At 52.2% G+C, this 11,484-nt stretch overlaps 1 protein-coding gene across 1 annotated transcript; it reads left to right on the forward strand.

Moving 5' to 3' along the window:
• The first annotated feature begins 1,731 nt into the window (after positions 1–1,731).
• Positions 1,732–11,181, forward strand: Ankrd60 (ankyrin repeat domain 60). Its single transcript, XM_027946386.2, has 4 exons — positions 1,732–2,077; positions 7,221–7,351; positions 8,705–8,870; positions 10,877–11,181. Exons 1-4 carry the CDS (start codon positions 1,732–1,734, stop codon positions 11,179–11,181), a joined length of 948 nt encoding a protein of 315 aa, XP_027802187.2.
• The last annotated feature ends 303 nt before the right edge of the window (positions 11,182–11,484 follow it).

Here is an 11,484-nt window from a genome sequence, read left to right on the forward strand (position 1 = left end):
GATTTTTCATTTTTGTACAGATATATTGTCGACGTTTAAGAACTTGAGAGGGAAGTAGATAACTGAGATGCATGGATATCAACTTTCATGCTTTAGAATACTAAAAGATAGGAAACCATAGTTCTGATCAGAACTTGCCCACAAATACCAGTGATTCTGGGGGGTTAAATCATGTACTCTTCAAATTGATGTAAGTACACCGAACTTAGATTTCATGCTTTTAAAATTTAGACTCAAATGCTTTAGAATTTAACAGTTTTTTCATTAGTTAATAATTCAAGATTCTGTAAACATTTGATTAAACTCTGCATGCATATGTCATTGTTCTTGTTTTTCTGTTTATCTTCTCAACAATGGGCCCAGAGAAGAAGGAAGAGTAGCCCACAGGGGATTTAGGAACCAGCTGCCAAGGGCCCTCTTTTCCTCTCTGATCTTTTTTTTTGTATGTCTTTTTCTTCTTTTATTAAATAAAATTTCTGAAGCTACACATTGAATTTCCTGATATAAAGGATACCCCCTTCCCAATCCCCAAATTCTATTGAACTGGTTCTCTGAGAAGAACAGAAGGAATCCATAGCTACCATGCCAAAGAAAATAAGACGTATGAGATTTTAGTTTGTAATCCAGGGTGACATTTAGGCAACTTTGACAGAATGAGTTAATCACGATCAGAAGCCACATATTAAAAAAAAAAAAAAAAGTTTTGGAGATACTGTTTTTCTTTGGTAACAAGCAATCTTTAATTTTTTTTTTATTGCTCAGAAAGTGAGACTGTCATGTTAAAATCTGTTAATCTAGTATCAAATACAGTTCTTCAACTGCAATCTTGTATTCTATACAGAGATTAATTTACCATTAAGGGGAAAAAATGAGCTTCTACACGTGTTGTGAGGTGTAGAATTTGCATGCTGAACCACAAGGTGCCTTTGAGGCCCTTAGGGACTCTGGTAAATAATCAACCTTTATTTACAATTCAATTTGTATGTTAAAATTGTCTATAATGTGAATGCCTTTCCAAAGCAAAGATTTCTCCTGGCTGCAGTTTCTTTTCAGAAAGTATCTCAAAGCTTAGGTTTGATTCTTTTTTGTAACAACAGAATTTTCCAAGGTGGTTCTTGGCTCCCCTCTCTCCTCTGCCTGCCTCCGCCCCCCCAGCCCGTTTGTAAGTGGAGATAATTGCTCCTGGGCTCCTTGCTGAGTGTGACTTGAGCCCACAGGTAAACTTCCTGTTTACTTGAAAGCTGGGTGAATTGATGGAAACACCTTTCTACCTCCATGCACTCAAGGACATTTTCAAAGTTGGTGAGGTTTAGTGCCGTTTTGCGAATTTCTTTGGAGGCCTCTGGCGAGCCCACGTCGTTTTTCTGCCTCGCTGACCGGTCCCTGACCAAGGTCTGCACCTGGCCGCCCCCTGGACAATGTGGAGACTTTCTCACGCGCAATTCCTCCAGGTGGCTTGCCCTGAATTACGCCAAGGTTGTATTTTAAACAGATCCGGAGAGGGAACAGTTTCCCAGCAGCAGCAAGAACACGCCCCCCCCCCCCCCCCACACACACACACACTCACACACTGTTATCCAGGGTGACAGGGGCGGGGGCGAGCGGAGGCCAGCGCCTGGTCAGGTAGCTCAGGCCCTCGGAGGCCACGCATTGTCCTGCCCGGTGCCTGGCCGCTGCCGCCCGTCGTCACAGTCGGGCGGGGGCGTGGGCCCGGGGCGCGCGGGGGCGGCAATGACGCGCGGCCACTGCGCTCCAGCAGGGATGACGCGGGGCCGGGCCAGGCGGCGGGCGGCGGGGGCGGGCGGTGCGCTACCCGAGCGGCCGCTGGGGGGCTCCCCGCGCCAAGCCTCTTTGCCGTCCAGGGCCCGTGCCCGCAGCCAGAGCAAGCAGCAGGCCCGTGAGCCGGTGGACTCGGACCCTGAGGTCTTCTTCTTGCGGGTGCGGCTAGAGGACACTGGGGAGGTGTTCCGAGTGTCAAACTGCCGCGGTGACACGACCGTGCGGGAGCTTAGAGAGGACCTGGACCTGATTGTCGGCATCCCCTTCAACCTCCAGCGGCTCCACTACTTGGACCAAGGTGGCCCCTGCCCTCCCCACATCCCTTGAGCTCCGGTGAGGGGTACCTGGTACTCCTCCTGCCTGAGTTATAAAGGGAGGCCTGCCTGCGAGGGCACCCCGGGTGTTAACACACACCGGCCACCTTTAAACCCCAGGTGGAAGAGCCACTGGGGGTCTTAGCCACATAGGGACTTTTCAGCCCCAAACACTGGATTCACAACAGACCCCAAACTCAAGGCAGACCTCACAGCAGGCCTCCTAGTCCACAGAAATCCTGCCTGGGTCAGACTACATCTGCCAACCTCTAGTAAGTCCAGTTCATAGGAGGACCCCAGATCTCCACACCACAGCAAGGTACCCCAGAAACCCAGACCCTCAAGTTCCCCATGTCTTCATAAGGGACCTATGCCCCAAAGCCAGCTGTGTCCACACAAGACCATAAACCGAACAAACAAAAAAAACCCTATCCTCAGAAGTACCCCCAAACCCAGGACAATCTGCCTGTCAGAACCCCAAACTCCAAGCAAACCCAAGTCCTCATGTTATACTTGTCAACATTGGAACCCCAAGTCCCCTAGCCAGCCATGTTCTCACAAGCTCACAAAACCTGAGACAAACCCTGTTGATCTCACGACCCCAGCCCGGAACAGAACTGCCCATGACTGAACCCCAAATCTCCAAGCTAAACAATATAGCCTCAAACCCCAGATCCTTCACCAGCTGGGTCTCTCCAAGGAAGCTAAAATTCCAACCCTCCCCCCCACAGGACCCCTAAGCTCAGAAAAAACCTTGCCAAATTTGAAACCCCCATCCCCCAGGCTAATGATGACCACCTCACAACTGGAATCCTCCAGCAACTGCGTCCATGCAGGCATGCCAGAGCTTGAAGGCCCACGCTGGGACCCCAGCTCAGAACAGACCTCCCAAGACTGAGCCCCAGTTCCAGGCTAACCATCATTATGTCAGAACCCCCAAACTTCCATCAGCCATGCCCATGCAAGGATGTGAAAGCTCAAAACAAGCCCTGCCCACACTAGGACCCCAAAACAGAGCATACATGCCCAAGACTCAACCCCAAATCTCCAAGCTAACCATTGCTACCTCAGAACCCCAAAACTTCCATCAATGGTGTCCTCACAAGGACTAACTGAAGTGTTGCCCATCCCAGGACCCCAAGACCCAGAACAAATGGCCAAATTTGAACCCCAAGTCTTCAGGTAATGACCATTACCTCAGAACCCTGACTCCTCCAGCAACTGGGTCCACACAAAGACGCCAAAATTCAAACCAACCTGGACTACCTCAGTACCCCAACCAAGAACCGAATCCCAGATCTCCACGCTGGAGTACTACCTCAGAACCCGGAGTCCTCTGGCAACCATGTCCACACAAGGATGTCGGAGCTCAATACAAACCCTACCCACCTCAGGACCCCAAAACCAAGGACAAACTTGGCCAGATCTTGAGCCCCAAATCCCCAAGATAGTCATGTGACCTTCAGAACCTGAGTCCTCCAACAGCCGTGTCCACACCAGGGTGCCAAACTTGGAGAAGAACCCTGCCCCCTCAGGGTCCCATGATCTCTCCGCAAGCACTGTCACATTTGCCCCTCAGATCCTGGAGCTGCCCTGATGTCCACGAAATCCTAAATCCCAGAGCAGACTCTACCCAAAACTCTGGATTCTGAATCCCGTCTCCAGCTAGCCATCTCTATCTCCACACCCCAGACCATCAACAACTTTTGTCAAAGCCCCAGACAAACCCTGTCCTCATCCAGACCCCCACACCCAAAGCCAGCTGTGCCCACATCTTAAAGCTAGTCCCTGAGGTTACCATGACCACATCGGAACCCCAATCCATGCAAAGTGTCCTCAGAAGATTTCCAAGAATGAGACAAATCCTGCCTACAACAGGACCCCAAAACTCAAGTGAAATATTCCCATACTGAACCCACAAACCTCCATGAAATCACAGCTACCCCAACTCTCCAAGGTTGAAGTCAACCATGTCCATGTCAGGAAGTCAAGGTTCAAAACAAGCTTTGCCTGTATGAGGACCCCAAAACTCAAAAGCAAACTATGCTTATATTTGAAATTCAGATTCTTTTAGCTAAACCCACCCATACGAGGATCCCCAATTATAGACCAAACCCTGCCGAATTCAGTCAGAACCCTAAATCTTGGAGCAGATCCTATCACCAAGACCCCAAATCTCAGTGTAGACCTGCCTGATTTCCTAACCTACAGTTTCCACACTATCTGGGCTTCATGAGAACCCCGAATCCCAAAACAAGTCCTGGCCATACAAGGACTCCAAATACCATACAAGAGACCCTTCCCAAACCAGGACTCCTAAACAAACAGCAAACCTTGCTTTCATCAGAATCCCAAATCAGAGCAAATTCTGTCCTTATCAGGACCCCAAAGCTCAAAGCAAACCCTGTCCACATTTGAACCCCAGTACTGGCTCTAACCCAGCCTGTATCAGAATCCTGAATTCTGAGCTGTGTTCTTGCCTAGGAGCTCAAAGCTAGCCCAACCGGAATCAGAACTCAGTATCCGAAGCTCACCATGCCTAAATCAGGACCCCCAAAGACCCTTTGTCCAGACAAATCCCATGTGGGAGGTAGGTACCTGGGGGAGGCCAAAGACCCCACTGCTCAGGTCTCCCTCCACTCATCTCCTTCCCTCAGCCTGAATGCGTGGTTTCCCTATCCCGATTCCCTACAGTATTTAGGATATGAGAACAGGATCAAAGCCCCTGAGATCCATCATCTCCCCACCCGGTTGAAATCAACGCAAAACACTTCAAGAAAATGAAGATATTAAAAAAAAAAAAAAAATCTCTGGGCTGCTGCACAGAGATGTGAGGAGCCGATATTGCAGAGAGACTGCAGCTGTACTGCAGGGCCGGGAGGCGATGGAGACGAGACCTGAGAGCAGCCTGTCTCCACCAGCCAGCTCCCGGACTGCCCTTCTGGGCTCAGTTTCCTAATCCGTAAAGCAGAGCCCCATTAGCTCTGGAATTCTCCGTGCTGTTCCCCCATGGACAGGAATGACTCAGGAAACTCCAAACGGGCAGTGAAGGCCAAGACGCTTTGCACTCTTTAAAATAGGCTCAACATTTTTCCATGGCATATTTATTTTTCTGCAGGAACATTCAAAAGATGTTCTTGGGCATTTTCAAGGCCTTATTTAGCAGGAAGAGTGTCTCGAGCCTAGACTGTACCTCACATGTTAAGAACGACGGTGAATCATTGAAGGGCTGATTAAGGGTCCCCCACAAGTAATTTGAAAATTATGTATCTCCAACTACAAATGTCTGGACCCCTTCTGTTCATTTATTTTCACTGATGAGCCCTGCTGAGCAATAAATTCAAGAGAGTTAAGAGGGAAAGAGAGAGATGGGGTGAGTTAACACTGATGTCACAGAGCTGTCACTCAGCAGCCACTTAGCAACTGCTAGAGAGCATGACCTCTCTCTGTTGCGCAGTCCTTCCTGTGGATGGCAAACGAGAGAGAAGATGGTACTACTTCAGTGTTAGGAGAAATTTGGGCTACTGTCTATAATCTGGGGATGCTGCTCTTGCCCACTGCGAAGCCGGAAGAGGGAAGAGCGAATGAGATCGTGCGTGAGCATCCCATCCAAGCAAGTGGTCAGGGAGTCAGCGAGTGAGGCGAGGGGCGCCCTTCCTATCCTTGGGCAACTCTGCTGATTGACTTAGCCCGGCCGTCTGCCTGTCAAGGGGTGTGCTCTGCATGTGTCACCTGCCCGCCTTTGCCAGGGAGCACAGCTTTCCTCAGTGTCTCAGAGCTGTCTGGAAGTCGAGTTGTCTTAGACTGATTGCTAAAGATCCTCTGTGTTCCAACCACAGACAGGACCCCAATGAACAGATTGGTTAGTCACTATCCTCCACTTCCATCCACCCTTCGGAATTTCTAGTGATCGAATGGTGCCCCTAGAGCCCACAAAGCTCCAGTCTGTTAGGAGATGGCTTTGCTCATTCCAGCCAGGGGAGCCTCTGCTTGCTCCTAGCAGACGGAGGTGCACCTGTCTTGAGGGGTTGTCGAGAGGATCAAAGAACTTAGTGCAGGCACAAGGCACTCACTGTGAAGGACTGAACACACAGGCCCTCAGGGGTCCCTGCCACCAGAGCCCAGCAGACCAGCGAGCTCCACTCCCTGGGAATGTGCGTCGGCCTGGCATGGGCAGACCCGAGGCACACTTGTCATTCTTGAGACTGTAGATGGCCAACGCGAGAAAACGCATGCATTTGAAAAGGTCAACCAAATACAACTGAACCGGCTAAAAAATGCTCTCTATTAATATTCATGTTACCACTGCCGATGGTCTTCCCCAGAGCCCGGATCTGTGAACTTAGAACAGACCCATCCTGGGTCCTTCACGTGGATAAGCCTCTGTGCCAGGTGATGACAGGCTTAGGAGCTCAAACACACCAAGCCCCAGCACAGTGAAAGTCAATATTTGCTCCTTACGTGGCCATAGGTCTGCCTTGAGATGATCTTGTCCCCCGGGGCCATTGGCAACACCTGAAGACGTTTTTGACTATGGGAACGAGGTGCAGGGGCTGCTGGTCCCCTTGGGTAGAGACCAGGGAGGCTGCCTCACATCCTAAAGTGTGCAGGGCAGAGAGCATTCAAGTTCAAAATGTCAGGTGTGCCAGCATGGAGAAACCCTGCCCAGGGTCGTCATGTGAATCCAACAATTTTTGGACACTGTCACCTCTTTGGTTAGCAATTGACAACATTGACCAGAGTTGGTCTTTTAGTTAAACGTATGTAACTCGTGTAAGTGCATTTTACCGCAATGCATAGTTGCCTCAAGTTTAAGTAGTTCTCTTTGTAAGAGTTTGCCTCATAAAACGTCTTTACTGACTCATGTATTTTTTCGCAACAGGACAAGCCATAATTGCAGAATTTTATAAATGGTTGCCATTGTGTTTTTGGTCCAGCTTCAATCCGAGCCAAATTAATTTTCTAAAAAGCATTAACGACAACAGGCTCATGCGGAATCATCAAATGAGATCTTTGTTCAAGATTCTAAAATTATCTTTGCGATTCCCAAGGTCAGATAATCTCCTAGCCGATGTAATAAGTTTTCTTTAATGCCCAATTTTTTAAAGGAATCATTGCTCCCCGCAGGAGATATGATAGATGACGGCACCCTCAAGTTCCATGACGTCGTGCCCGGAGGAGTGATTTCCCTGAGCATCTGGCATTATGATGGCTGGATAGAACTGGTTTTGGCAGCCGTGGAAGGGGCCCTCAGTAAGGTGCTTCCCGCTTCTTTCCACGGGTGTTGTGCAGAGCGACAATCTTTAGTGTGAGGGTTTGAATGGAGGCTTCAGAGAAAGGAAGAAAGATGAGGACCTTGGTCCCTATGATGGCACACTGTTTCAGGAGCTTTCCCTCTCTCTTGGGGCGCACAGTTCCAGGGACTTTACTTATTTATGGCTTAGGGACCCACTCATCCCTCACCCCCCACAATCAAGGCAGCGCATACGTCCGTTTGCCTTCTGAGGTTGAGAGTCACTTGACCCTGGTGGAGGGCTCCAGAGCTCTGGGCCTTGCCTGCCTGCTGCGGCCGTGCCCAGGTGAGCGGGAGGTGACCCAGTTCTGGGGGCGCCCACAGCACCCTGGATGGCAGCAGGACCCACTGTTTGCCAGGCCTCCCCCGCGGGGCACTCAGCTGACTCTGGGTGGGAGGGAAGGACAAAGACCAGGATGTTTACCTATCAGAGAAGATGAATCGCTGACACGGGGATAGGTGGATGTTTTCCTGTGGATCAGATTCAGGGGGAGAGGGTGCAGTTTGCTCGCTGGGCTGTGGCCAAGAAAGGGCCGGCCGCAGGCCCTGGCAGGAAGGGCGGCCCGTCCCGGTCATTGCGATCCTCGTCCAGACCCGTCCTTGCTGCTGTCCCTTCTGTGTCCCAGCATCCCCATCCCTGGGTCTTTCTTCTGCTGCCAGCAGTTTGGTCTGGGCTCAGCTTTCTGGCTCTCGCCCTGATGTAGGGTTCTCTCTCTTCTGTTTGGGGTCTCGAGTCAGAACTGCTGCAGACCCATGTCCTTATGTCTGTCACTTCTGTCCCCTGTGCTGTTCCCCACCTGGCCCTGATGTCTGGGGCAGAGTCCTTCCTGTGGATCCTGCAGCCTTTCTCCCATGTTCCACGAGGTGACCATATGACAGGGCTATGCCCCTGTGAGGGGTTCAGAGTGCTCCACAGAGGCACTGGGCACCAAAGTGGACAGGAGGCCAGAATTCGGGCCGTCTCGAGGAGACTTCCCCCTTGGGCTGCCCTCTGGCGAGGCCATATCTTAGCTGGTATCTTTGTTAAGGCCACAACTACCTTCCTCTAGCCACCAAAAAAGCTATTTGTTCTCGTTAAAACATTGACTGGGATGTTCCTGCCTCCCCAAGTTGACGGATGGTGATTTTGTCCCGGGAACACCCACGGGGCGTTGAAGAGTGTCCCCCACCACCCTTCCCTGGCTTCCTACCATTTCTTGATGAGGCTTTGCCCTCTCCTTGGTGTGGGTCAAGCAGACAGACCTTCCCTGAGCTGCCCTCAGCCTCTGACCACACCTGCTGCACTTCCCAGAGTAACCGTCTGTGTTCTCCCACCCAGCTTTCCTGTCTCGGAATCACTGAAGATTCCTTCTACCGAACAGCAAATTCACGTTACTTGGAGGGTGAGAAGTGGAAGCGGTGGACATCCCAGAGAGCATTTGTGGCCTTGTACATTGCCTCCCACAGAGGTCACTATGACGCTGTGCGGTACCTTCTAGAACAAGGTAATCTGGGCAGAAAGCATGGTACTTTGGAGAGTCTCGGGGGACAGCATCTTGGTCTTCTTGGATCCTTCAAGTGCTGATTCCCTGGGTCTGAGTCCTGTCCCTCACAGAGCTGGGTCCGTGCCAGGCCTCCATGGGTGTCTGGGAGTGTCTCCGTTCATGCCAGGCAGAGGCTGTCGAGGCCAGACCCTGGAAGATGCTGCCTGTTGCAGGGAGACAGAAGTTCAAGGCTCCTGGACAGGGCGCAGCAAAGGGTTTCCTGGCCTGTTATTTCCAACCAGAACACTGCTGGGGACATGGCCACACTGTCTGCACAATTCCAGTCCCACCTGCAGTTGGAACGTCCCAGGTGGCCTGGCCCACGGGTGGTCCTCGGACCGGCCCTGCCTTCTTTCTGCAAGTCTTGCAGTTACTTCCTCTGGTGACATTCTCCCCAGACTCTTCTCACTCTTGCCTCCACTTAGGGGTGACCATTGTTCTGTCTGTCCCCAGGGAGCCCGCATTGCCTCTGAATTGAAGGGCTTTGCTTGAGATTCTGCCCGAGTACTCTTTATCCTCCTCGGACATGGGGTATTTTGTGTGTGGGGGGCGTGCTCATGATTGAGATGCAGAAGGTTGGAAACGTGTAGGCAAGAGCTGCAGGGCCCCTGGGGAGAGGAGGCTGGTGAGGCCGCGTGGGTTTGATGGGCAGGCTTCATGTCAGACCCCTCCTCTCAGCTTCTCTATTGTCCCCACTCCACCAAGCACGGTGGAGAGCAGCCCGGGTTTCCTGGGCAGGATGACTGGGCTGCGTGTCGGGCACATGAACCTCTGAGCTGGGCGAGGGTTGGCGACTGTGCCCTCTGCCTTCCTCCACTGCCTCTCTCCTGTTGAAGAATGAAATATGGCTTCTCACAACCCAGCAGTCCTTTAAGCTCATGAAAAGTCATTTTCACTCTGATGGAACCATGATGTATTTGAAGGCACCAGTTAAAAAAAATGACAGCCGGCTTTGCAAAGTTTTCTGTCCCCTGCAGATGCTGCCGGGAGGAGGCATGTGGGGTGGACTCCACCATCCAGAGTCTGATGGAGACTTCGCCTCACCAGCCAGCCATAGCTTATGAAAACAGGCCCCGGAAATGTCAGCCGAGTTTAATTGAATCGCCTTGTTTTCTGTGTCATGATATTTGTTACCCAGAATTTGATTCGATTCAACAAGTCCACACTGGACACCTGCCATTAGCCCGTCCATCTTCGGGAGACAGTGAGGCATTCAATCGAAGGGAGATCTGTCCATGAGTCAGGCTGCTGGTCGTCCGTCACTTCCCAGTGCCTGTCTCCTCCAGGCCCGAGCTACGTGCCTGGGGTGAAAACAGCAGTGATCAAAATGAGTATCTTCTACCCTCATGGAGCTCACTGGGGAAGTTATCAGATTACAAATAATTAACTCCATGGTCAGTCGCATGGGGGTATCCTGAAGGTGGCAGATGTCTGCTGAATTCATGCAGGGGTGCTGTGGGGAAGGGGAGCTGAGGAGGGCTTCCCCGGAAGGTGAATGGAACACTAAGAAGGACAAGAGTTGTCCCAGGACTGGGGAAAAACAGGCAAGAGTTTTGTTTGTGACAGGAACAGTTTGTACAAAGGGCCGGGGGCAGGATGCAGAGCAGGGTTTAAGGGTAAAGACAGAAGGTAGGTGAAATTAGACCCTCCACCGTGGGCAGGGTCATGGAGGAAGAATGTGGGGGGCTGGTGCTGCACTGATTGGGGGGGGTATGGGTGAGAGAGCAGCAAAGATCAAGACATTAACCCCACAGCAGGCGGATTGCAGTGATGAGGTTTAAGTGGGAGATGACATGGCACTGTGGAAAGACACTGGCTGTCATGAGGGGACAGACTGGTGCTGAGGGGTGCTGGAAGGGCAGCAGTGCCCGGTCCGGCCCCTCCTGTGTTTCTGGTGCCAAGTGTCTCTGAGGGAGGGCTGAGGCCAGGAGAGTGGCCCTCGCTGACCCGGCTTTCTCATTTTACAGGTACCAACTTCCTGGATAGCACGCCTCTGGGCAGGACACCCCTGCACGTGGCCGTGGCCATGGGCCGGCTGGACTGTATGAAACTCCTGCTGGAGCACGGGGCCCCCATCCAGGAGAAGGACGCCAAGGGGGAGACCCCCATCTCCATCGCCCGCTGCGTGAACCGCAAGCTGACGGAGCGGCGCCTGTTCCTGCTCTACTGGCTGGCCAAGGGGACTGGGAAGAAGCGCATCAAGGACCTGATCCTGAGGCAGGTCTTCCAGAGGATGTGCTCCAGCTTGGGTTCCAGGAAGACCTCAAGTTAGCTCCCCTGGAGACGTCTGCCCACCAAAGCCGACCCTGGCGACTGGGCAGAGGTCACCCCGTGGGACCCCCGGTGGTGCTCACCAGGGCGGGGACGGGGAGATGAGCCAGACTCAGACGCGGAGTTGGGGAGGGGGTGGCGGGGCCGCGCGTTCCTGTGCATATTCTGACCCATTACAGACCCACAGACCCGCGCGGCCTTTAATTCTAAGCTGTTTGCGCCTCGTGTTCCGTCATGCTGAGGCAGGGGGTGACAGGAACGGACCCCCCACCCAGGCTGTTCAGGGCAGCGCTGTCCAGGACGG

The sequence above is a fragment of the Marmota flaviventris genome, chromosome 2 (genome assembly GCF_047511675.1).
Source record: "Marmota flaviventris isolate mMarFla1 chromosome 2, mMarFla1.hap1, whole genome shotgun sequence".
NCBI classification, from domain to species: domain Eukaryota; kingdom Metazoa; phylum Chordata; class Mammalia; order Rodentia; family Sciuridae; genus Marmota; species Marmota flaviventris.

Excerpts from the sequence above, each read along its gene's own strand:
- Ankrd60 (XM_027946386.2), top strand. The coding sequence starts at position 1,732 with ATGACGCGCGGCCACTGCGCTCCAGCAGGGATGACGCGGGGCCGGGCC. Across the intron at positions 7,352-8,704 it reads TGGAAGGGGCCCTCAGTAAG|CTTTCCTGTCTCGGAATCAC; the intron begins GTGCTTCCCGCT and ends TCTCCCACCCAG. Across the intron at positions 8,871-10,876 it reads GCGGTACCTTCTAGAACAAG|GTACCAACTTCCTGGATAGC; the intron begins GTAATCTGGGCA and ends CTCATTTTACAG.